The sequence below is a fragment of the Dendropsophus ebraccatus genome, chromosome 1 (assembly GCF_027789765.1).
Source record: "Dendropsophus ebraccatus isolate aDenEbr1 chromosome 1, aDenEbr1.pat, whole genome shotgun sequence".
Lineage (NCBI taxonomy): Eukaryota > Metazoa > Chordata > Amphibia > Anura > Hylidae > Dendropsophus > Dendropsophus ebraccatus.
In genome coordinates this window covers 230,501,988-230,527,365 of record NC_091454.1, presented here as the reverse complement: position 1 = coordinate 230,527,365, position 25,378 = coordinate 230,501,988, and the positions used below count along the sequence as shown (strand labels likewise).

The 25,378-nt window shown below is 49.9% G+C and overlaps 1 protein-coding gene across 2 annotated transcripts in view; it reads right to left on the bottom strand.

Moving 5' to 3' along the window:
* The window catches only part of TFR2 (transferrin receptor 2), a 104,830-nt gene extending 81,374 nt beyond the window's left edge, over nucleotides 1-23,456 (bottom strand). Inside the window, exons 1-7 of one of the 2 annotated variants that reach the window (XM_069950105.1) lie at nucleotides 23,392-23,456; nucleotides 11,593-11,633; nucleotides 9,402-9,576; nucleotides 6,035-6,221; nucleotides 2,700-2,840; nucleotides 2,521-2,632; nucleotides 372-494 (exon numbers count right to left, since the gene is read on the bottom strand). In XM_069950105.1, coding sequence (XP_069806206.1) covers nucleotides 372-494; nucleotides 2,521-2,632; nucleotides 2,700-2,840; nucleotides 6,035-6,221; nucleotides 9,402-9,576; nucleotides 11,593-11,625 — 771 coding nt within the window. In that variant the 5' untranslated portion in view covers nucleotides 11,626-11,633; nucleotides 23,392-23,456. Of the gene's footprint in view, nucleotides 1-371; nucleotides 495-2,520; nucleotides 2,633-2,699; nucleotides 2,841-6,034; nucleotides 6,222-9,401; nucleotides 9,577-11,592; nucleotides 11,634-23,188; nucleotides 23,282-23,391 lie in introns of those variants that run through there. The other variant, XM_069950110.1, reaches the window with a different exon arrangement.
* Between the last annotated feature and the right edge of the window lie 1,922 nt (nucleotides 23,457-25,378).

Below are 25,378 nucleotides of genomic sequence, written 5' to 3'. Positions count from 1 at the left end.
TGCGGCCCTGTGGGGGGGGGATGGGTGTTATACAGTGACAGGTGCGGCCCTCTGTGGAGCATGGACGTTATGCAGTGACAGGTGCAGGGTGCGGCTCTATGGGGGGGATGGATATTATACAGTGAGAGGTGTGCGGCCCTGTGAGGGGGATGGGTGTTATACAGTGACAGGTGCGGCTCTATGTGGGGATGGATATTATACAGTGACAGGTGCGGCTCTATGTGGGGGATGGATATTATACAGTGACAGGTGCGGCTCTATGTGGGGGATGGATGTTATACAGTGACAGGTGTGGGCTGCGGCCCTGTGGGGGATGGATATTATACAGTGACAGGTGAGTGCGGCCCGGGCCCCCAGATTCTGTTGCTCACCTTTTCCGCAAAGCTTATTAACCCTGTGCGTATGATAACCAGAGAGCCCGACACGTTTACATTCCAGGTGCTCAGTATCTTGAAGTCTTCCTGTCGGCCATAATTCACATAAACCAACCCCCCCTGTAATGGAGAACACAAGAGGAATCAAATACAGGGCCGCAATGTGCCCCCATAACAATGCCGGCCACAGCTCCCCCCATATCAGTGGCATCCGCAGCCCCTCCATAACAATGCCAGCTGCAGCCCCATCTATATCTACAGCTCCTCCATAACGTCTACATCTCCTCCATAACATCTACATCTACATCTCCTCCATAACATCTACATCTCCTCCATAATATCTACAGCTCCTCCATAACATCTACATCTCCTCCATAACATCTACATCTCCTCCATAACATCTACAGCTCCTCCATAACATCTACAGCTCCTCCATAACATCTACATCTCCTCCATAACATCTACAGCTCCTCCATAACATCTACATCTACAGCTCCTCCATAACATCTACATCTCCTCCATAACATCTACATCTACATCTCCTCCATAACATCTACATCTCCTCCATAACATCTACATCTCCTCCATAACATCTACAGCTCCTCCATAACATCTACATCTCCTCCATAACATCTACATCTCCTCCATAACATCTACATCTCCTCCATAACATCTACATCTCCTCCATAACATCTACATCTCCTCCATAACATCTACAGCTCCTCCATAACATCTACAGCTCCTCCATAACATCTACATCTACATCTCCTCCATAACATCTACATCTACATCTCCTCCATAACATCTACATCTCCTCCATAACATCCACATCTCCTCCATAACATCTACATCTACATCTCCTCCATAACATCTACATCTCCTCCATAACATCTACATCTCCTCCATAACATCTACATCTCCTCCATAACATCTACATCTCCTCCATAACATCTACATCTCCTCCATTACATCTACATCTACATCTCCTCCATAACATCTACATCTACAGCTCCTCCATAACATCTACAGCTCCTCCATAACATCTACATCTACATCTCCTCCATAACATCTACATCTCCTCCATAACATCTACATCTACAGCTCCTCCATAACATCTACATCTCCTCCATAACATCTACATCTACATCTCCTCCATAACATCTACATCTCCTCCATAACATCTACATCTCCTCCATAACATCTACATCTCCTCCATAACATCTACATCTCCTCCATAACATCTACATCTCCTCCATAACATCTACATCTACATCTCCTCCATAACATCTACAGCTCCTCCATAACATCTACATCTACATCTCCTCCATAACATCTACAGCTCCTCCATAACATCTACATCTCCTCCATAACATCTACATCTACATCTCCTCCATAACATCTACATCTCCTCCATAACATCTACATCTCCTCCATAACATCTACATCTCCTCCATAACATCTACAGCTCCTCCATAACATCTACAGCTCCTCCATAACATCTACATCTACATCTCCTCCATAACATCTACATCTCCTCCATAACATCCACATCTCCTCCATAACATCTACATCTACATCTCCTCCATAACATCTACATCTCCTCCATAACATCTACATCTCCTCCATAACATCCACATCTCCTCCATAACATCTACATCTACATCTCCTCCATAACATCTACATCTCCTCCATAACATCTACATCTCCTCCATAACATCTACATCTACATCTCCTCCATAACATCTACATCTCCTCCATAACATCTACATCTCCTCCATAACATCTACATCTACATCTCCTCCATAACATCTACATCTACATCTCCTCCATAACATCTACATCTACAGCTCCTCCATAACATCTACATCTACATCTCCTCCATAACATCTACATCTCCTCCATAACATCTACATCTACAGCTCCTCCATAACATCTACATCTCCTCCATAACATCTACATCTCCTCCATAACATCTACATCTCCTCCATAACATCTACATCTCCTCCATAACATCTACATCTCCTCCATAACATCTACATCTCCTCCATAACATCTACATCTCCTCCATAACATCTACATCTCCTCCATAACATCTAGTTCCTCCATAATGAGGATGGGTGTAGGGGATGTACATTTAGTTCCTTACCTGCACGGTAGCGGAGGCGCTGTATGGACAGTACACGTCTGGGTCACCAATAGGGATGGCCGCCACAATCTTGTTGGTATTGTTAACAATATTCAGGGTATTGGGGCGAGTTCTGTGGGAAGTGATCTGATGAGAAGACATTCACTGGGCGAGGACGGGTCACTACATAACCTTCTTACCTGTCAGGAAACTGTAACTCAGCAAAGGGACTGTTCACCCAGGTTTTATCCAAGTTGTATCCCTTCAGCGTGTCCAGGACATAGGACGCCAGCTCACTGTTCTCTTGTGAACCTGACGGGTGACGCCCCGCGGAGACCTTCCTGCAGTGACACATTACATTACGTCAATATGGTGCAAGCTCATAGCTCCTCCTACCTGTATCACCCTGCAGGCTCAGGCTCATAGCTCCTCCTACCTGTATCACCCTGCAGGGGGCGGGCTCATAGCTCCTCCTATCTGTATCACCCTGCAGTGGGCAGGCTCATAGCTCCTCCTATCTGTATCACCCTGCAGGGGGCGGGGTCATAGCTCCTCCTATCTGTATCACCCTGCAGGGGGCGGGCTCATAGCTCCTCCTATCTTATCACCCTGCAGTGGGCAGGCTCATAGCTCCTCCTATCTGTATCACTCTGCAGGGGGCGGGCTCATAGCTCCTCCAATCTGTATCACCCTGCAGGGGGCGGGCTCATAGCTCCTCCTATCTGTATCACCCTGCAGGGGGCAGGCTCATAGCTCCTCCTACCTGTATCACCCTGCAGGAGACGGGCTCATAGCTCCTCCTATCTGTATCACCCTGCAGGGGGCGGGCTCATAGCTCCTATCTGTATCACCCTGCAGTGGGCAGGCTCATAGCCCCTCCTATCTGTATCACCCTGCAGGGGGCGGGCTCATAGCTCCTATCTGTTTCATCCTGCAGGGTGTGGGCTCATAGCTCCTATCTGTATCACCCTGCAGGGGGCAGGCTCATAGCTCCTATCTGTATCACCCTGCAGGGGGCGGGCTCATAGCTCCTCCTATCTGTATCACCCTGCAGGGGGCGGGCTCATAGCTCCTATCTGTATCACCCTGCAGGGGGCGGGCTCATAGCTCCTATCTGTATCACTCTGCAGGGGGCGGGCTCATAGCTCCTCCTATCTGTATCACCCTGCAGGGGGCGGGCTCATAGCTCCTATCTGTATCACCCTGCAGGGGGTGGGCTCATAGCTCCTATCTGTATCACCCTGCAGGGGGCGGGCTCATAGCTCCTCCTATCTGTATCACCCTGCAGGGGGCGGGCTCATAGCTCCTATCTGTATCACCCTGCAGGGGGCGGGCTCATAGCTCCTATCTGTATCACCCTGCAGTGGGCAGGCTCATAGCTCCTCCTATCTGTATCACCCTGCAGGGGGCGGGCTCATAGCTCCTATCTGTTTCATCCTGCAGGGTGTGGGCTCATAGCTCCTATCTGTATCACCCTGCAGGGGGCGGGCTCATAGCTCCTCCTATCTGTATCACCCTGCAGGGGGCGGGCTCATAGCTCCTATCTGTATCACCCTGCAGGGGGCGGGCTCATAGCTCCTATCTGTATCACCCTGCAGGGGGCGGGGTCATAGCTCCTCCTATCTGTATCACCCTGCAGGGGGCGGGCTCATAGCTCCTATCTGTATCACCCTGCAGGGGGTGGGCTCATAGCTCCTATCTGTATCACCCTGCAAGGGCGGGCTCATAGCTCCTCCTATCTGTATCACCCTGCAGGGAGCGGGCTCATAGCTCCTCCTATCTGTATCACTGTACAGGGGGTGGGCTCATAGCTCCTCCTATCTGTGTCACCCAGCAGGGGGCGGGCTCATAGCTCCTATCTGTATCACCCTGCAGGGGGCGGGCTCATAGCTCCTATCTGTATCACCCTGCAGTGGGCAGGCTCATAGCTCCTCCTATCTGTATCACCCTGCAGGGGGCGGGCTCATAGCTCCTATCTGTTTCATCCTGCAGGGTGTGGGCTCATAGCTCCTATCTGTATCACCCTGCAGGGGGCAGGCTCATAGCTCCTATCTGTATCACCCTGCAGGGGGCGGGCTCATAGCTCCTCCTATCTGTATCACCCTGCAGGGGGCGGGCTCATAGCTCCTATCTGTATCACCCTGCAGGGGGCGGGCTCATAGCTCCTATCTGTATCACCCTGCAGGGGGCGGGCTCATAGCTCCTCCTATCTGTATCACCCTGCAGGGGGCGGGCTCATAGCTCCTATCTGTATCACCCTGCAGGGGGTGGGCTCATAGCTCCTATCTGTATCACCCTGCAAGGGCGGGCTCATAGCTCCTCCTATCTGTATCACCCTGCAGGGAGCGGGCTCATAGCTCCTCCTATCTGTATCACTGTACAGGGGGTGGGCTCAGGAGCTATCTGTATCTCCCTGCAGGGGGCGGGCTCATAGATCCTCCTATCTGTATCTCCCTGCAGGGGGCGGGTTCATAGATCCTCCTATCTGTATCTCCCTGCAGGGGGCGGGCTCATAGCTCCTCCTATCTGTATCACTGTACAGGGGGTGGGCTCATAGCTCCACCTATCTGTATCTCCCTGCAGAGGGTGGGCTCATAGTTCCTCCTATCTGTGTCACCCAGCAGGGGGCGGGCTCATATTTCCTCCTATCCATCTCACCCTGCAGGGGGCTGGGGGCTCATAGCTCCTCCTTTCTCTGTATCACCCAGCAGGGGGCGGGCTCATAGTTCCTCCTATTTGTGTCACCCAGCAGGGGGTGGGCTCATAGCTCCTCCTATCTGTATCACCCTGCAGGGAGCGGGCTCATAGCTCCTCCTATCTGTATCACCCTGCAGGGAGCGGGCTCATAGCTCCTCCTATCTGTATCACCCTGCAGGGGGCGGGTTCATAGATCCTCCTCTCTGTATCACCCTGCAGGGGGCGGGCTCATAGCTTCTCCTCTCTGTATCACCCTGCAGGGGGCAGGCTCATAGCTCCTCCTATCTGTATCACCCTGCAGGGGGCGGGCTCATAGCTCCTATCTGTATCACCCTGCAGGGGGCGGGCTCATAGTTCCTCCTATCTGTGTCACCCAGCAGGGGGCGGGTTCATAGCTCCTCCTATCTGTGTCACCCAGCAGGGGGTGGGCTTATAGCTCCTCCTATCTGTGTCACCCTGTAGGGGGTGGGCTCATAGCTCCTCCTATCTGTGTCACCCAGCAGGGGGCGGGCACATAGCTCCTCCTATCTGTGTCACCCTGCAGGGGGTGGGCTCATAGATCCTCCTATCTGTATCACCCTGTAGGGGGTGGGCTCATAGCTCCTCCTATCTGTATCACCCTGCAGGGGGCGGGCGCATAGCTCCTCCTATCTGTATCACCCTGCAGGGGGCGGGGCTCATAGCTCCTCCTATCTGTATCACCCTGCAGGGGGCGGGCTCATAGCTCCTCCTATCTGTATCACCCTGCAGGGGGCGGGGCTCATAGCTCCTCCTATCTGTATCACCCTGCAGGGGGCGGGCTCATAGCTCCTCCTATCTGGAGGGTGGTCCCTCTCACCTTATGTTCTCATCAATCTTTGTTCCATTATTTAGATATCCTGTGAATAATTTTTTCAGCTCCGCCCAGTCCATTCTGATTGGTTTACTGTCCTTCTGCTCATAAGATTCATCCGATAGAAGATTGTTGTCATTTATGTCACACCTGGTGCAGCGGCTGAGAGTACTGACGTATCCGAGGAGGAAGGCTGAAGAGGAAGAGGAGGTCACATGTGAGAGGAAGAATCTATCTATCTATCTCCTATCTATCTATCTCCTATCTATCTCCTATCTATCTATCTATCTATCTCCTATCTATCTATCTATCTCCTATCTATCTATCTCCTATCTATCTATCTATCTATCTATCTCCTATCTATCTATCTATCTATCTATCTATCTATCTATCTATCTCCTATCTATCTATCTATCTATCTATCTATCTATCTATCTATCTATCTATCTATCTCCTATCTATCTATCTATCTATCTATCTCTCTCCTATCTATCTCCTATCTATCTATCTATCTATCTATCTATCTATCTATCTCCTATCTATCTATCTATCTATCTATCTATCTATCTATCTATCTATCTCCTATCTATCTATCTATCTATCTATCTATCTCCTATCCAGTGGCGTAGCGACCGCGAGGCCCCCCCTTACCACTGCACTGCCCACCTCCCACTCCCTCTTGTGACCGCAAGCAATGTTTCGCTTGCGATCACAAGAGGCAGGGGCCCCCGGCTGTCTTGCGGCCCCCAGGGAGCTCTGTGTGCGGCGGGGGGGGGGGGAAGTACTTCCAGCGCAGGGAGCATCGCGTTAAGAAAAAAAACAGGTCCCGAGAAGCTCCGCCCCCTCCGCACTAAGCCCCGCCTCCCGCCGGGGGAAGCCCGCCAGCGCGTGTGACCTGGGGGCTACAGAAATCATGCAGGTGAGTATAGATTTTTTTGTTTTTAAGGGGATGATGGGGGTGTAGTGGTATGATGATGATGATGATGGAACAAGAGGATGATGGGGGGTGTAGTGGTATGATGATGATGAAACAAGAGGATGATGGGGGGTGTAGTGGTATGATGATGATGATGATGATGGAACAAGAGGATGATGAGGGGTGTAGTGGTATGATGATGATGGAACAAGAGGCTGATGAGGATGTAGTGGTATGATGATGATGGAACAAGAGGATGAAGGGGGTGTAGTGGTATGATGATGATGGAACAAGAGGAGGATGAGGGGTGTAGTGGTATGATGATGGAACAAGAGGATGATGGGGGGTGTAGTGGTATGATGATGATGGAACAAGAGGAGGATGAGGGGTGTCGTGGTATGATGATGATGATGGAACAAGAGGGTGATGGGGATGTAGTGGTATGATGATGATGGAACAAGAGGATGATGAGGGGTGTAGTGGTATGATGATGATGGAACAAGAGGATGAAGGGGGTGTAGTGGTATGATGATGATGGAACAAGAGGAGGATGAGGGGTGTAGTGGTATGATGATGGAACAAGAGGATGATGGGGGGTGTAGTGGTATGATGATGATGGAACAAGAGGAGGATGAGGGGTGTCGTGGTATGATGATGATGGAACAAGAGGATGATGGGGGGTGTAGTGGTATGATGATGATGATGGAACAAGAGGGTGATGGGGATGTAGTGGTATGATGATGATGGAACAAGAGGATGATGGGGGGTGTAGTGGTATGATGATGATGGAACAAGGATGATGGGGATGTAGTGGTATGATGATGATGATGGAACAAGAGGATGATGAGGGGTGTAGTGGTATGATGATGGAACAAGAGGATGATGGGAATGTAGTGGTATGATGATGATGATGGAACAAGAGGATGATGAGGATGTAGTGGTATGATGAGGATGATGATGATGGAACAAGAGGATGATGAGGGGTGTAGTGGTATGATGATGGAACAAGAGGATGATGAGGGGTGTAGTGGTATGATGATGATGATGAAACAAGAGGATGATGAGGATGTAGTGGTATGATGATGAAGGAACAAGAGGATTATGAAGGAACAAGAGGATGATGAGGGGTGTAGTGGTATGATGATGATGATGGAACAAGAGGATGATGGGGGGTGTAGTGGTATGATGATGAAACAAGAGGATGATGAGGGGTGTAGTGGTATGATGATCATGATGATGATGATGGAACAAGAGGATGATGGGGGTGTAGTGGTATGATGATGAAGGAACAAGAGGATGATGAGGATGTAGTGGTATGATGATGATGGAACAAGAGGATGATGAGGATGTAGTGGTATGATGATGAAAGGGCAGGAGGATGAAGGGGTAGTAGTATTATGGTGGAGGTGGTTGTAGTATGATGATGGAGGGGCAGGAGGAGGGGACAACATGGGGGGGCATCAGTAAGGGGGATAAAATGGGGGGCATCTATATGGTTGATAACATGGGGGCAATCTATATGAGGGATAACATGGGGGGCATCTATAATAGGGACAACACAGGGGGCCATCTATAAGGGGGAAACATTGGGGGGCCATCTATAAGGTGGACTACACAGGGGGTGTATACAATAGGGGGATATGCACTATAAGGGAGTCACATAGAGTCAGGCTACCCACTAAATGAGGGTGTAAAGGGGCCAATACAGATGTGCAGTTTGTATAGAGATAAGGATGGTGTCAGTGTGAGGAGCCTAATATGTTTGTCTGGCAGATTCTGTGGATTCGTGGCTCCAAAAAGTTTTCATAATGGCCCAGGGCAAATGGAGAAGATGAAAAGGGAAGAACTCCGATCAGAGAAGACGTCCCCTGTGAGTCACCTGATATATTTGCACTGTAATGTATATGGTGTATAGAGCCTGTGTAGAGCTGGGGCCACCTCTATATGACTGGATGAGGTGATATTGGTCTATGTACAGAGGATTTTATTCAGTAGCAGCGGTTGTGTTAGTCAGTATGTGGTAAGGGGGGGGGGGGGGGCCCAAGTTGACCTCTTGCACCAGGGCCCAAGAGACATTAGCTACGCCCCTGCTCCTATCTATCTATCTATCTATCTATCTATCTATCTATCTATCTATCTATCTATCTATCTCCTATCTATCTATCTATCTCCTATCTATCTATCTATCTCCTATCTATCTATCTATCTATCTATCTCCTATCTATCTATCTATCTATCTATCTATCTATCTATCTCCTATCTATCTATTTCCTATCTATCTATCTAGCTATCTATCTATCTATCTCCTATCTATCTATCTATCTATCTATCTATCTATCTATCTATCTCCTATCTATCTATCTATCTATCTCCTATCTATCTCCTATCTATCTATCTATCTATCTATCTATCTCCTATCTATCTATCTATCCCCGCATACATTACTCTTGATCTCACCAACAAGCGCGGTCATGGTGATGATGAAGATGAGTTTCTGGTGTTGGGGGGAGATGGGGCACCTGGATCCCTTGGGATTTGACCTCTGGTCCCCATGTGGAGCCTCCTCCATATGTAGCTCAGCCTCGTCATCCTCCTCTACCCCGCGATAGATAGAATATGACTGCGATGGCATCTGTATGGATGGATAGAAGAAGTCATCATCCAGCATAGGGCAGCTGTACCCCACCACCACCTGCCATGTTATCTGTCTATGACATAACCTGAGCTCCTCCATATTACCATTAGTGACAGCCCCGCTCATGGTCAGGAGATGTCATAGATGGCAGCATCCTGTAGGTGGCATTAGAGAGTCACTTCTCCATCTGGAGGAGAATTCATTTGCATACTGTTTCCCATGGGGCATTGCCTGTAAAACTCCATTAACTAGCTGCATCTCAGAGAGAACAGAGACTCTAGAGAACACGTGTCCTCCATTATCCACACAGAATAATGTTCTAGATTACAGTGTGTATCTACAGTCACCGTTATTGTAAATAAATAAATATATATACACTCACCGGCCACTTTATTAGGTACACCTGTCCAACTGCACGTTACCACTTAATTTCTAATCAGCCAATCACATGGCGGCAACTCAGTGCATTTAGGCATGTAGACATGGTCAAGACAATCTCCTGCAGTTCAAACCGAGCATCAGTATGGGGAAGAAAGGTGATTTGGTGCCTTTGAACGTGGCATGGTTGTTGGTGCCAGAAGGGCTGGTCTGAGTATTTCAGAAACTGATGATCTACTGGGATTTTCACGCACAACCATCTCTAGGGTTTACAGAGAATGGTCCGAAAAAGAAAAAACCATCCAGTGAGCGGCCGTTCTGTGGGCGGAAATGCCTTCTTGATGCCAGAGGTCAGAGGAGAATGGGCAGACTGGTTCCAGCTGATAGAAAGGCAACAGTGACTCAAATAGCCAACCGTTACAGCCAAGGTAGGCCGAAGAGCATCTCTGACCGCACAGTACGGCCAACTTTGAGGCAGATGGGCTACAGCAGCAGAAGACCACACTGGGTGCCACTCCGCTCAGCTAAGAACAGGAAACTGAGGCTACAATTTGCACAAGCTCATCGAAATTGGACAGTAGAAGATTGGAAAAACGTTGCCTGGTCTGATGAGTCTCGATTTCTGCTGCGACATTTGGATGGTAGGGTCAGAATTTGGCGTCAACAACATGAAAGCATGGATCCATCCTGCCTTGTATCAACGGTTCAGGCTGGTGGTGGTGGTGTCAGGGTGTGGGGAATATTTTCTTGGCACTCTTTGGGCCCCTTGGTACCAATTGAGCATGGTTGCAACGCCACAGCCTACCTGAGTATTGTTGCTGACCATGTCCATCCCTTTATGACCACAATGGACCCAACATCTGATGGCTACTTTCAGCAGGATAATGCGCCATGTCATAAAGCTAGAATCATCTCAGACTGGTTTCTTGAACATGACAATGAGGTCACTGTACTCCAATGGCCTCCACAGTCACCAGATCTCAATCCAATAGAGCATCTTTGGGATGTGGTGGAACGGGAGATTGGCATCATGGATGTGCAGCCGACAAATCTGCGGCAACTGTGTGATGCCATCATGTCAATATGGACCAAAATCTCTGAGGAAGCTTCCAGCACCTTGTTGTATCTATGCCACCAAGAATTGGGGCAGTTCTGAAGGCAAAAGGGGGTCCAACCCGTTACTAGCATGGTGTACCTAATAAAGTGGCCGGTGAGTGTATATATCTATCACTGTATGATAAAGAGAACGATATATACACTCATAATAGCCCAGTTACAGGTGGTCTGGGCTATGGAAATGGACACATACGTAGATTATACATATAGGATAGGGACACATACATGAATAATACATATAGGATATGGACACATACATGGATTATACATATAGGATATGGAAACATACATGGATTATACATAAAGGATTTGGACACATACGTAGATTATACATATAAGATGGGAACACATATAGATTATACATATAGGATATGGACACATACATGGATCATACATATAGGATAGGGACACATACATGGATCATACATATAGGATATGGACACATACATGGATCATACATATAGGATATTTACACATATAGAATTAATTATATGTAGAAGAGAAGTAACTTGCACTTACCGCTGCATTGAATATTTTTCGCACTGATTCCATATCATGACCTGCAGAGAGTCACAGAGGCATATCAGAGCGAACCACATGTCGTACCCGCCTCACAGAGGTCCCCTCCCATATCCAATCACCAGACCATGTGGTGCCACTACTTACACCTCTGCCACCACCATATGCTGCCCACACAACTTCTGAGGCTGCTAGAGGGGACACGGTCATGTGTGAGAAGTGCTAAATAGTCTAAGCCAATACGCTCTAATGTACTGTACCACTGCCCCCTCTAATGTACTGTACCACTGTCCCCACTAATGTACTGTACCACTGTCCCCTCTAATGTACTGTACCACTGTCCCCACTAATGTACTGTACCACTGTCCCCTCTAATGTACTGTACCACTGTCCTCTAATGTACTGTACCACTGTGCTCTCTAATGTACTGTACCACTGTCCTCTCATATGTGCTGTGCCACTACCCTCTAATGTACTGTACCACTGTCCCCTCTAATGTACTGTACCACTGTCCTCTCTAATGTACTGTACCACTGTCCCCACTAATGTACTGTACCACTGTCCTCTAATGTACTGTACCACTGTCCTCTCTAATGTACTGTACCACTGTCCTCTAATGTACTGTACCACTGTCCTCTAATGTACTGTACCACTGTCCCCTCTAATGTACTGTACCACTGTCCTCTAATGTACTGTACCACTGTCCCCTCTAATGTACTGTACCACTGTCCCCTCTAATGTACTGTACCACTGTCCTCTAATGTACTGTACCACTGTCCTCTCTAATGTACTGTATCACTGTCCTCTCTAATGTACTGTACCACTGCTCTCTCTAATGTACTGTACCACTGTCCCCTCTAATGTACTGTACCACTGTCCCCTCTAATGTACTGTACCACTGTCCCCTCTAATGTACTGTACCACTGTCCTCTCTAATGTACTGTACCACTGTCCTCTAATGCAGGGCTCCAGATGGCGACCAAAATGGTCGCCAATGCGACTAATATTTTGCAAATGGCGCCCAGATTTATTAATCTGGGCGCCATTTGCGACTGGCCCCGGCGGCGGCGGCGTGCTGTCTCTTTAAGTATCCCCGGCTGATGCGCGGCTGCCGGGGGTGTCCCATCCTATCCCCGGCAGCGCGGCGCATCAGTGAGCTGCCTGGGGCCCTGACTTCCAGCACAGGAAGCGCGCGTCAGAGACGCTTCCTGTGTCAGAAGTCACAGCCCTGGCGTACAGAGAGCTCACTGATGCGCCGCGCTGCCGGGGATAGGACGGGACACCGCCGGCAGCCGCGTATCAGCCGGGGACAGCGTCCGAAGAAGAAGAGGATCGCCGGGGGAGCGGGTTGTCAGGTGAGTTTGTGTGTTTGTTTTTTTTAAATACTGCTTAGCATAGAGGAAAGGGGGGGGGGGGCATCTATAATGGGGGGAAGAGAAGGGGGGGGCATCTAAAATGGGGGGAAGAGAAGGGGGGGCATCTATAATGGGGGGAGAAGAGGGGCCATGTTCAAGGGGGGGAGAGGGGGCTATCTATAAGGGGAGGGGGTATCTATAAGGGGGGGAGAAGAGGGGGCATCTACAATGGGGAGGAGGAGGGGGCATCTATAATGGGGGTAGAGGGGGTCATCTATAAGGGGAGGGGGTATCTATAAGGGGGGGAGAAGAGGGGGCATCTATAATGGGGGGGGGAGAGGGGGCATCTATAATGGGGGGGGAGAGGGGGCATCTATAATGGGGGGGAGAGGGGGCATCTATAATGGGGGGGAGAGGGGGCATCTATAATGGGGGGGAGAAGGGGGCATCTATAATGGGGGGGAGGAGGGGGTCATCTATAAGGGGAGGGGGCCATCTATAAGTGTAGGGCAAACTGGCTGCAGACACTGGGAGATAGATATATGCACAATTATTATTATCAGGGCCCCTCAGGTGTCTGTATTGTAGGGGGTCACTTGCATTAGTCACTAGGTGAGAGATATATCTATATACACATCTTGTGGGGGGTCACTATGGCTGCAGTCATAAGTCTAGCTCAGTATGTATAGACTGTTGCAAGCTTTTAAAGGGAACCTGTCACCCCCGATGCCGGGGTGACAGGCTCCTAACCCCCCGTTAGTGCCCCCTATACTCACCTCATCGCGCCGGGTCCCGCTTCTGAAGATGGTCGGGTCACGGAGATCTCAGCCGCTGCAGCCCGACGCGCACACAGAGATGAGTCCAACGCTCATAGAGAATGACGGAGCGCTGGACTCTCCCGTCATTCTCTGAGCGTTGGACTCATCTCTCAGCGCACGCCGGGCTGCAGCGGCTGAGATCTCCGTGACCCGGCCATCTTCAGAAGCGGGACCCGGCGCGATGAGGTGAGTATAGGGGGCTCTAACGGGGGGTTGGGAGCCTGTCACCCCGGCACGGGGGTCAACAGGTTCCCTTTAAGTTCAAGTTCAGAAGAGTAAGCCTCATTAAAAGGCTAACCAAGTGAGGCTGAAGTACTGAGTCAGACTGGATATGGTTGTCAGACTGGATATGGTTGTCAGGTTGCAAGTTTCCATGTTGAACATTTTCAAACTAAGAAAAGAGAGAATCTAAAGGAGGAGGAGGCTGCCGTGGCCTCTGCACACAGTAAGTCCCATTTAACATAACATTAATTTTACATGGTTTAAAATGTTGGCGACCAAATATTCTATTTGGCGCCTAAATTTTTCAGGTTAGGAGCCAATGGCTCCTAGGTAAATTTTTTAGTCTGGAGCCCTGTAATGTACTGTACCACTGTCCCCTCTAATGTACTGTACCACTGTCCTCTAATGTACTGTACCACTGTCCTCTCTAATGTACTGTATCACTGTCCTCTCTAATGTACTGTACCACTGCTCTCTCTAATGTACTGTACCACTGTCCCCTCTAATGTACTGTACCACTGTCCCCTCTAACGTACTGTACCACTGTCCTCTCTAATGTACTGTACCACTGTCCCCACTAATGTACTGTACCACTGTCCTCTCATATGTGCTGTGCCATTACCCTCTAATGTGCTGTACCACTGTCCTCTCTAATGTACTGTACCACTGTCCTCTCTAATGTACTGTACCACTGTCCCCTCTAATGTACTGTACCACTGTCCTCTCTCATGTACTGTACCACTGTATATAAAGCAGTTATATAGGGGCGCATCTTCATAGTATCACATCCAGTACTGCAGCTATATAGTATCACATCCAGTACTGTAGGTATATAGTATCACATCCAGCACTGTAGCTATATACAGTAGTATCACATCCAGTACTGCAGGTATATAGTATCACATCCAGTACCTCAGGTATATAGTATCACATCCAGTACTGTAGGTATATAGTATCACATCCAGTACTGCAGCAATATACTATCACATCCGGTACTGCAGGTATATAGTATCACATCCGGCACTGCAGGTATATAGTATCACATCCGGCACTGCAGGTATATAGTATCACATCCGGCACTGCAGGTATATAGTATCACATCCGGTACTGCAGGTATATAGTATCACATCCGGTACTGCAGGTATATAGTATCACATCCAGTACTGCAGGTATATAGTATCACATCCAGTACTGCAGGTATATAGTATCACATCCAGTACTGCAGGTATATAGTATCACATCCAGTACTGCAGGTATATAGTATCACATCCAGTACTGCAGGTATATAGTATCACATCTAGCACTGCAGGTATATAGTATCACATCCAGCACTGCAGGTATATAGTATCACATCCAGCACTGCAGGTATATAGTATCACATCCAGCACTGCAGGTATATAGTATCACATCCGGTACCTCAGTTATATAGGGGCACATTTTAATAGTATTAGGGTTAGCCATGTTGTACTTTCACACACCTGATGCTTTATTAACCCATTGTGTATCTATTATATAAATAGGTGGTATGGGAGGTTTTAGGGGCCACATACAGGGGGCCGGCAGTGGATCAGATCCCCATCCTCTGCTGTATATGATCTGTATACACATATATATGTTTTCCAATGGTATGTGTGACTACATTATTCCAATGCAGTGCAGGCTCAGCTGATCTCACTGGATGAGAGGTTCATGGTAATACGTAGAGAATTACAGGAATTTCTGAGAACGTTGTGAGGCTTCATTGATGCAGCCATTGGCCTGTGCCCAGTGACACGCCTGTGATAAGTCTATCTGTATGTACACATGTGTTTAATGTGGGACCGTAATGGGGTAACACCCTCACCCCAGAATCTAATGCCAGGAGCAAATAACTCACTGAACATGTTACGTCATGAGGATAGAAACCAAGCAGGCGCACAACCTCATCCCAGGATCACAAGTCCTCTTACAGTATATACACCATAGTGTGACCGCTCTTACAGTATATACCCCATAGTGTGACCGCTCTTACAGTATATACACCATAGTGTGACCGCTCTTACAGTATATACCCCATAGTGTGACCGCTCTTACAGTATATACACCATAGTGTGACCGCTCTTACAGTATATACCCCATAGTGTGACCGCTCTTACAGTATATACACCATAGTGTGACCGCTCTTACAGTATATACACCATAGTGTGACCGCTCTTACAGTATATACACCATAGTGTGACCGCTCTTACAGTAGAGACTCCATAGTGTGACCGCTCTTACAGTATATACTCCATAGTGTGACCGCTCTTACAGTATATACCCCATAGTGTGACCGCTCTTACAGTATATACCCCATAGTGTGACCGCTCTTACAGTATATACACCATAGTGTGACCGCTCTTACAGTATATACTCCATAGTGTGACCGCTCTTACAGTATATACACCATAGTGTGACCGCTCTTACAGTATACACCATAGTGTGACCGCTCTTACAGTATATACCCCATAGTGTGACCGCTCATACAGTATATACACCCCATAGTGTGACCGCTCTTACAGTATATACACCCCATAGTGTGACCGCTCTTACAGTATATACACCATAGTGTGACCGCTCTTACAGTATATACCCCATAGTGTGACCGCTCTTACAGTATATACACCATAGTGTGACCGCTCTTACAGTATATACACCATAGTGTGACCGCTCTTACAGTATATACACCATAGTGTGACCCTCTTACAGTATATACACCATAGTGTGACCGCTCTTACAGTATATACCCCATAGTGTGACCGCTCTTACAGTATATACACCATAGTGTGACCGCTCTTACAGTATACACCATAGTGTGACCGCTCTTACAGTATATACCCCATAGTGTGACCGCTCATACAGTATATACACCCCATAGTGTGACCGCTCTTACAGTATATACACATAGTGTGACCCTCTTACAGTATATACACCATAGTGTGACCGCTCTTACAGTATATACACCATAGTGTGACCGCTCTTACAGTATATACACCATAGTGTGACCCTCTTACAGTATATACACCATAGTGTGACCGCTCTTACAGTATATACACCATAGTGTGACCGCTCTTACAGTATATACCCCATAGTGTGACCGCTCTTACAGTAGAGACTCCATAGTGTGACCCTCTCACCACCAGGTTACAAGAACCATTGATTCAGAGGTGACATGTACACAAGGCATAATGTTGGGCACAGGGGCCCTCAGCTTCTCACATATAACCTCCCTCATCTCTGTCAATCATCTGTGTGACAGCAGGGTGCTGCATTACTGGCCCTATTCAGTGGTGGCGCCCTCCTCAAGTACAGGGCTCCTGTACAGGTTACATATAGGGCTTAACAGTATAAACCTCTAGCCATTGTATGCACCTCACTAGTGTAACCCTCCCATTAGTGTCAGCACCTCACTAGTGTAACCCTCCCATCAGTGTCAGCACCTCACTAGTGTAACCGCTCCCATCAGTGTCAGCACCTCACTAGTGTAACCCTCCCATCAGTGTCAGCACCTCACTAGTGTAACCCCTCCCATCAGTGTCAGCACCTCACTAGTGTAACCCTCCCATCAGTGTCAGCACCTCACTAGTGTAACCCCTCCCATCAGTGTCAGCACCTCACTAGTGTAACCCTCCCATCAGTGTCAGCACCTCACTAGTGTAACCCCTCCCATCAGTGTCAGCACCTCACTAGTGTGAATCTCACATGTTAGTGTATATCAGGGGTTGTAAACTGGCGGACCGCGGAGACCAGCTGTCCGGACCCCTGCTTAGGCGCTGCTCCCTGCACAGTAATTATGAGCGCTCGTAACAAGCGCTCATAGATACCGTGCAGTAGCAGCCCTGTCAGTCATTCTTGTGGCCGCAGTGGTCACAAGAGGCTGCTCTCCCCTGTCCTGGCACCAGCGCTCCAGTGATGTCACTCGAGCGCCGGCGCCAGGACAGGGGAGAGCCGCCTCTGGTGACCACTGCGGCCACAAGAGGAAAGGGAAGAGAAGAGGCCGGACCCAGGTGAGTATAAGTGTTTTTTTTTTTTTTTACATGCTGTATGGGAAGGGGAAAGCGCACAGGGGAGCTATATACTACAGGGGGAGAGCACACAGGGGGGGCTATATGGGAGGGGGAGAGCGCACAGGGGAGCTATATGGGAGGGGGAGAGCGCACAGGGGAGCTATATGGGAGGGGGAGAGCGCACATGGTGCTATATACTACAGGGGGAGAGCACACAGGGGGCTATATACTGGGGAAGAGCATACAGGGGGGCTATATACTACAGGTGGAGAGCGCACAGGGGGGCTATATACTACTGGGGGAGAGCACACAGGGGGGCTATATACTACTGGGGGAGAGCACAGGGGGGCTATATACTACAGGGGGAGAGCACACAGGGGGGGCTATATGGGAGGGGGAGAGCGCACAGGGGAGCTATATGGGAGGGGGAGAGCGCACATGGTGCTATATACTACAGGGGGAGAGCACACAGGGGGGCTATATACTGGGGAAGAGCATACAGGGGGGCTATATACTACAGGTGGAGAGCGCACAGGGGGGCTATATACTACTGGGGGAGAGCACACACGGGGGCTATATACTACAGGGGGAGAGCACATGGGGCTATATACTACAGGGGGAGAACGCACAGGGGGGCTATAAACTACAGGGGGAGAGCACACAAGGGGGCTATATACTACAGGGGGAGAACGCACAGGGGGGCTATATACTACAGGGGGAGAGCACACAGGGGGGCTATATACTACAGGGGGAGAGCATACAGCGCACAGGGAGACTATATTCTACAGGGGCGAGCGCACAGGGTGCTATATACTACAGGGGAAGAGCGCACAGGGTGCTATATACTACAGGGGGAGAGAGCACAGGGGGACTATACTACAGGGGGAGAGCGCACAGGGTGACTATATACTACTGGGGAGAGCTCACAGGGTGCTATACACTACAGGGGAAGAGCGCACAGGGTGCTATATACTACAGGGGGAGAGCACACAGCGCACAGGGAGACTATATTCTACAGGGGAGAGCGCACAGGGTGCTATATACTACAGGGGAAGAGCGCACAGGGTGCTATATACTACAGGGGAAGAGCGCACAGGGTTCTATATACTACAGGGGGAGAGAGCACAGGGGACTATACTACAGGGGGAGAGCGCACAGGGGGGCTATATACTCAGGGGCGGACCTACCGCCGTAGCGGCCGCTACGGGGCACCTGGCTTCAGGGGGCCCGTGGCCTGGGCCCCCCGGAGCTGACCGCCTGAAGCACCCGGGGGCCGAGCAGGTGTTCAGTGTTGCGATTGACCGCGCGGGAAGCCATAGGCTTCCCATGCAGTCAATCACTCTTGTGACCGCAAGCAGCGTTTTGCTTGCGATCACAAAGTTTCGTCCCGGCCCCCGCCCGATGAGCAGCTCCCTGCTGAAGTCCCGGGCAGCGGCATCACTGAGCTCAGTGCGCCGCGGCGGCTGGGACTTCCGATTTGCGCTTCCTGTACCGGAAGTCCCAGCTGCCGTGGCGCACACTGAGCTGAGTGATGCCGCTGCCCGGGACTTCAGCAGGGAGCTGCTCATCGGGCGGAGGAAGAGAGAAGAGGGGACCGGCGACCGACGGGGGAGCGTGTGGTTAGGTTAGTTGTGTTTTGTTTCTTTTTATCAGAGGGGACAACACTGGGGGCTATGTGCTATATGGGGGAGCTGGACAACACTGGGGGCTATGTGCTATATGGGGGAGCTGGACAACACTGGGGGCTATGTGCTATATGGGGGAGCTAGACAACACTGGGGGCTATGTGCTATATGGGGGAGCTAGACAACACTGGGGGCTATGTGCTATATGGGGGAGCTAGACAACACTGGGGGCTATGTGCTATATGGGGGAGCTGGACAACACTGGGGGCTATGTGCTATATGGGGGTATGGATAACACTGGGGGCTATGTGCTATATGGGGGAATGGATAACACTGGGGGCTATGTGCTATATGGGGGAGCTGGACAACACTGGGGGCTATGTGCTATATGGGGGTATGGATAACACTGGGGGCTATGTGTTATATGGGGGTATGGATAACACTGGGGGCTATGTGCTATATGGGGGAATGGATAACACTGGGGGCTATGTGCTATATGGGGGAGCTGGATAACACTGGGGGCTATGTGCTATATGAGGGTATGGACAACACTGGGGGCTATGTGCTATATGGGGGAATGGATAACACTGGGGGCTATGTGCTATATGGGGGAGCTGGACAACACTGGGGGCTATGTGCTATATGAGGGTATGGACAACACAGGGGGCTATGTGCTATATGAGGGTATGGATAACACTGGGGGCTATGTGCTATATGGGGGAATGGATAACACTGGGGGCTATGTGCTATATGAGGGTATGGACAACACTGGGGGCTATGTGCTATATGGGGGTATGGACAACACTGGGGCTATGTGCTATATGAGGGTATGGAGAACACTGGGGGCTATGTGCTCTATGGGGGAATGGATAACACTGGGGGCTATGTGCTATATGGGGGTATGGATAACACTGGGGGCTATGTGCTCTATGGGGGAATGGATAACACTGGGGGCTATGTGCTATATGGGGGTATGGACAACACTGGGGGCTATGTGCTATATGGGGGAATGGATAACACTGGGGGCTATGTGCTATATGGGGGTATGGATAACACTGGGGGCTATGTGCTATATGGGGGAGCTGGACAACACTGGGGGCTATGTGTTATATGGGGGTATGGATAACACTGGGGGCTATGTGCTATATGGGGGAATGGATAACACTGGGGGCTATGTGCTATATGAGGGTATGGATAACACTGGGGGCTATGTGCTATATGAGGGTATGGACAACACTGGGGGCTATGTGCTATATGGGGGTATGGATAACACTGGGGGCTATGTGCTATATGGGGGTATGGACAACACTGGGGGCTATGTGCTATATGGGGGTATGGACAACACTGGGGCTATGTGCTATATGGGGGTATGGATAACACTGGGGGCTATGTGCTATATGGGGGTATGGCAACATAAGGAGGCTATCTATATGGGGGATGGATCTTAAGGGGAACAACAAAGGGGCCATCTATAAGGGAAACTACACAGGGGGCATCTACTATAGTGGACTACACAGAGGGGTCATCTATAAGGGGACTACACAGAGGTAATCTTGGCTCTCCAGCTGTTGCAAAACTACAGCTTTAGCTTTGGCTATCCAGGCATGATGGGAGTTGTAGTTTTGCAACAGCTGGAGAGCCGAGGTTCCTTATCCCTGACATAGGTGATGCACAGAGGTTGTCATCTACTATGTATAGGTATTACACATACATGCACATGGGGGCCACATATATGGAAGACTGAACAAGGGACCATCTATAAGGTGTCTACACAGAGGGGGGCATATACTATAAGGGATATATATATATTCATATACTACAGTCAGGGCTACCCACTGAAAGAGGGCTTAAAGGGGCCAATACAGATGTGCAGTTGGTTGAGATGAGGATGGTGCCAGTGTGAGGAGCCTAATATGTCTGTCTGGCAGATTCTGTGGATTCGTGGCTCCAAAAAGTTCTCATAACGGCCCAGGACGGATGGAGAAGAAGATGAAAAGGGAAGAACTTCGATGAGAGAAGACATCCCCTGTGAGTTACTTAATATAACTGCACTGTAATTTATATGGAGTACAGAGCCTTTGTAGATCTGGGTGTTTTGATGGTGTAGTGGTCGGTCGGGGGGTGGGGGGCCCCAATCAAAAGTTTGCTATGGGGCCCAGCCATTTCTAGTTACGCCACTGTATATACTACTGGGGGAGAGCCCACAGGGGGGCTATATACTACTGGGGGAGAGCCCACAGGGGGGCTATATACTACTGGGGGAGAGCCCACAGGGGGGCTATATACTACTGGGGGAGAGCCCACAGGGGGGCTATATACTACTGGGGGAGAGCCCACAGGGGGGCTATATACTACTGGGGGAGAGCCCACAGGGGGGCTATATACTACTGGGGGAGAGCCCACAGGGGGGCTATATACTACTGGGGGAGAGCCCACAGGGGGGCTATATACTACTGGGGGAGAGCCCACAGGGGGGCTATATACTACTGGGGGATAGCGCACAGGGGGGCTATATACTACTGGGGGATAGCGCACAGGGGGGCTATATACTACTGGGGGATAGCGCACAGGGGGGCTATATACTACTGGGGGATAGCGCACAGGGGGGCTATACACTACCAGGGCAGTCACCCCCATTGTACCTAATTTCCAAGGGCTGTGAAAGAGAAAAAATGCTGATGTTCAGCTCGGACCTTCACCTGACAATAGACCTCGGTAAGTGGCCCCTCACTAAAAGTTGTTGAGTACCCCTGGTGTATATGGACGGACAGAGGTACTATAATAACTACAATCTATAATTTATCTACTATTAACGAGCTCAGAGTATCTATCACCTCCTGGGGTACCTACCTACTTAATCTACCTCCTGGGGTACCTACCTACTTACAGGGCATCTATAATCTACCTCCTGGGGTACCTACCTACTTACAGGGCATCTATAATCTACCTCCTGGGGTACCTACCTACTTACAGGGGCATCTATGTTCTACTTACTGGGGTACCTACCTACTTACAGGGCATTTGTAATCTACCTCCTGGGGTACCTTCCTACTTACAGGGGCATCTATATTCTACTTACTGGGGTACTTACCTACTTACAGGGGCATCTATAATCTACCTCCTGGGGTACCTACCTACTTACAGGGCATCTATAATCTACCTCCTGGGGTACCTACCTACTTACATGGGCATCTATAATCTACCTCCTGGGGTACCTACCTACTTACAGGGGCATCTATGTTCTACTTACTGGGGTACCTACCTACTTACAGGGCATCTGTAATCTACCTCCTGGGGTACCTTCCTACTTACAGGGGCATCTATAAGGTACCCCCTGGGGGAACCTACCTACTTACAGGGGCATCTATGTTCTACCTCCTGGGGTACCTACCTACTTACATGGGCATCTGTAATCTACCTCCTGGGGTACCTACCTACTTACAGGGGCATCTATGTTCTACCTCCTGGGGTACCTACCTACTTACATGGGCATCTGTAATCTACCTCCTGGGGTACCTACCTACTTACATGGGCATCTATCATCTACTTACTGGAAATAGGTCTGGGACTGGTAGCTGGGATTCCTTCCACCCTTGGGTAAAGGTTCTGAGTTTGCTGCCATCATTGTAGCCTATTGCCCTTCCCCCCGGCACCAGACATTAGGGCCATCTGCCCCGGAAGATCCCCTAGTTATGCCCCTGCCTACATATATATGTGCCCACACCTACAATGAACATTTACCACCGCCACTCACCTGTCTCTTCACCTTCCTGCACCGCGCTCTCCCAGTATGTCTAAATAAAGCAAAGTCCACGCTGGCCGCAGCCGCCACTTCCATGTGTAAATAGGATGAGGACACTGGTCTGTGCTGCCAGCCATCCCTGATAAACACCCCGTGCGCCAGTCTGGTGTCTGCAGCCTCCTGGCGCCACAGGGAAGGGTCAGACCCCCTGGTCAGAACACCAGAATATCAAGTGATGGAAGTGTCCCCCTTAATTTCTATGTATACAGGACAGTTTGTATGATGCTAGTGATGGCAGCAGCGCCCCCTATGGCACCAGGGTGATGGTGTCTGTATGGCCTATATAATACTGGGGGTTCCTGTGTGTACACTGGATGCCTCGTCGCTCAGCCCCTCTACAGCCCTTGTAGGCGACATTGTGTGTATACTTATCACCAGGCTCTGTGAGTGAGGGGTGATCCCATAACCAGAGCAGCGCCCACTGATACTGAAGGATACACAAAGTGATTCACACCGAAATAACACCCTCCACAGACTGCTCCCCATGGCCCCCCTCTAACACAGACTGCTCCCCATGGCCCCCCTCTAACACAGACTGCTCCCCATGGCCCCCTCTCACATAGACTTCTCCCCATGGCCCCCCTCTAACATAGACTGCTCCGCATGGCCCCCCTCTAACATAGACTGCTCCACATGGCCCCCCTCTAACATAGACTGCTCCACATGGCCCCCCTCTAACATAGACTGCTCCACATGGCCCCCCTCTAACATAGACTGCTCCACATGGCCCCCCTCTAACATAGACTGCTCCACATGGCCCCCCTCTAACATAGACTGCTCCACATGGCCCCCCTCTAACATAGACTGCTCCACATGGCCCCCCTCTAACATAGACTGCTCCACATGGCCCCCCTCTAACATAGACTGCTCCTCATGGCCCCCCTTTAACATAGACTGCTCCTCATGGCCCCCCTTTAACATAGACTGCTCCTTATAGCCCCCGTCTAACATAGACTGCTCCCCATGGCCCCCTCAGACTGCTCCTCATGGCCCCCCTTTAACATAGACTGCTTTTCATGGCCCCCCCTCTAAAATAGACTACTCCGCATGGCCCCCCTCTAACATAGACTGCTCCCCATGGCCCCCCTCTAACATAGACTGCTCCCTATGGCCCCCCTCCAACATAGACTGCTCCGCATGGCTCCTTGTATGCCGGGCTGTATATATATATATATTTTAGAGATCAGCGAATAGTGAAATATTCGTTTCGATTGGATTCGATTCGAATAGCTCCCGATATTCGACTATTCGATCGATTATTGAATCCCATTATAGTCTATGGGAGAAAAGTCCTTGGGACTTGAAAATCAAGATTTGACCACTAGGAGGTCACCAAGTGCCCAATGAAACCTCAGCAAATGATGCCAACACCTCTGGATGAATATGGGACAGCAGGGGAAGCATGCCTGGGTACATATAGGACAGCAGGGGAAGCATGCCTGGGTACATATAGGACAGCAGGGGAAGCATGCCTGGGTGTATATAGGACAGCAGGGGAAGCATGCCTGGGTACATATGGGACAGCAGGGGAAGCATGCCTGGGTGTATATAGGACAGCAGGGGAAGCATGCCTGGGTGTATATAGGACAGCAGGGGAAGCATGCCTGGGTACATATAGGACAACAGGGGAAGCATGCCTGGGTACATATGGGACAGCAGGGGAAGCATGCCTGGGTACATATAGGACAGCGGGGGAAGCATGCCTGGGTACATATAGGACAGCAGGGGAAGCATGCCTGGGTACATATAGGACAGCAGGGGAAGCATGCCTGGGTGTATATAGGACAGCAGGGGAAGCATGCCTGGGTACATATAGGACAGCAGGGGAAGCATGCCTGGGTACATATAGGACAGCAGGGGAAGCATGCCTGGGTGTATATAGGACAGCAGGGGAAGCATGCCTGGGTACATATAGGACAGCAGGGGAAGCATGCCTGGG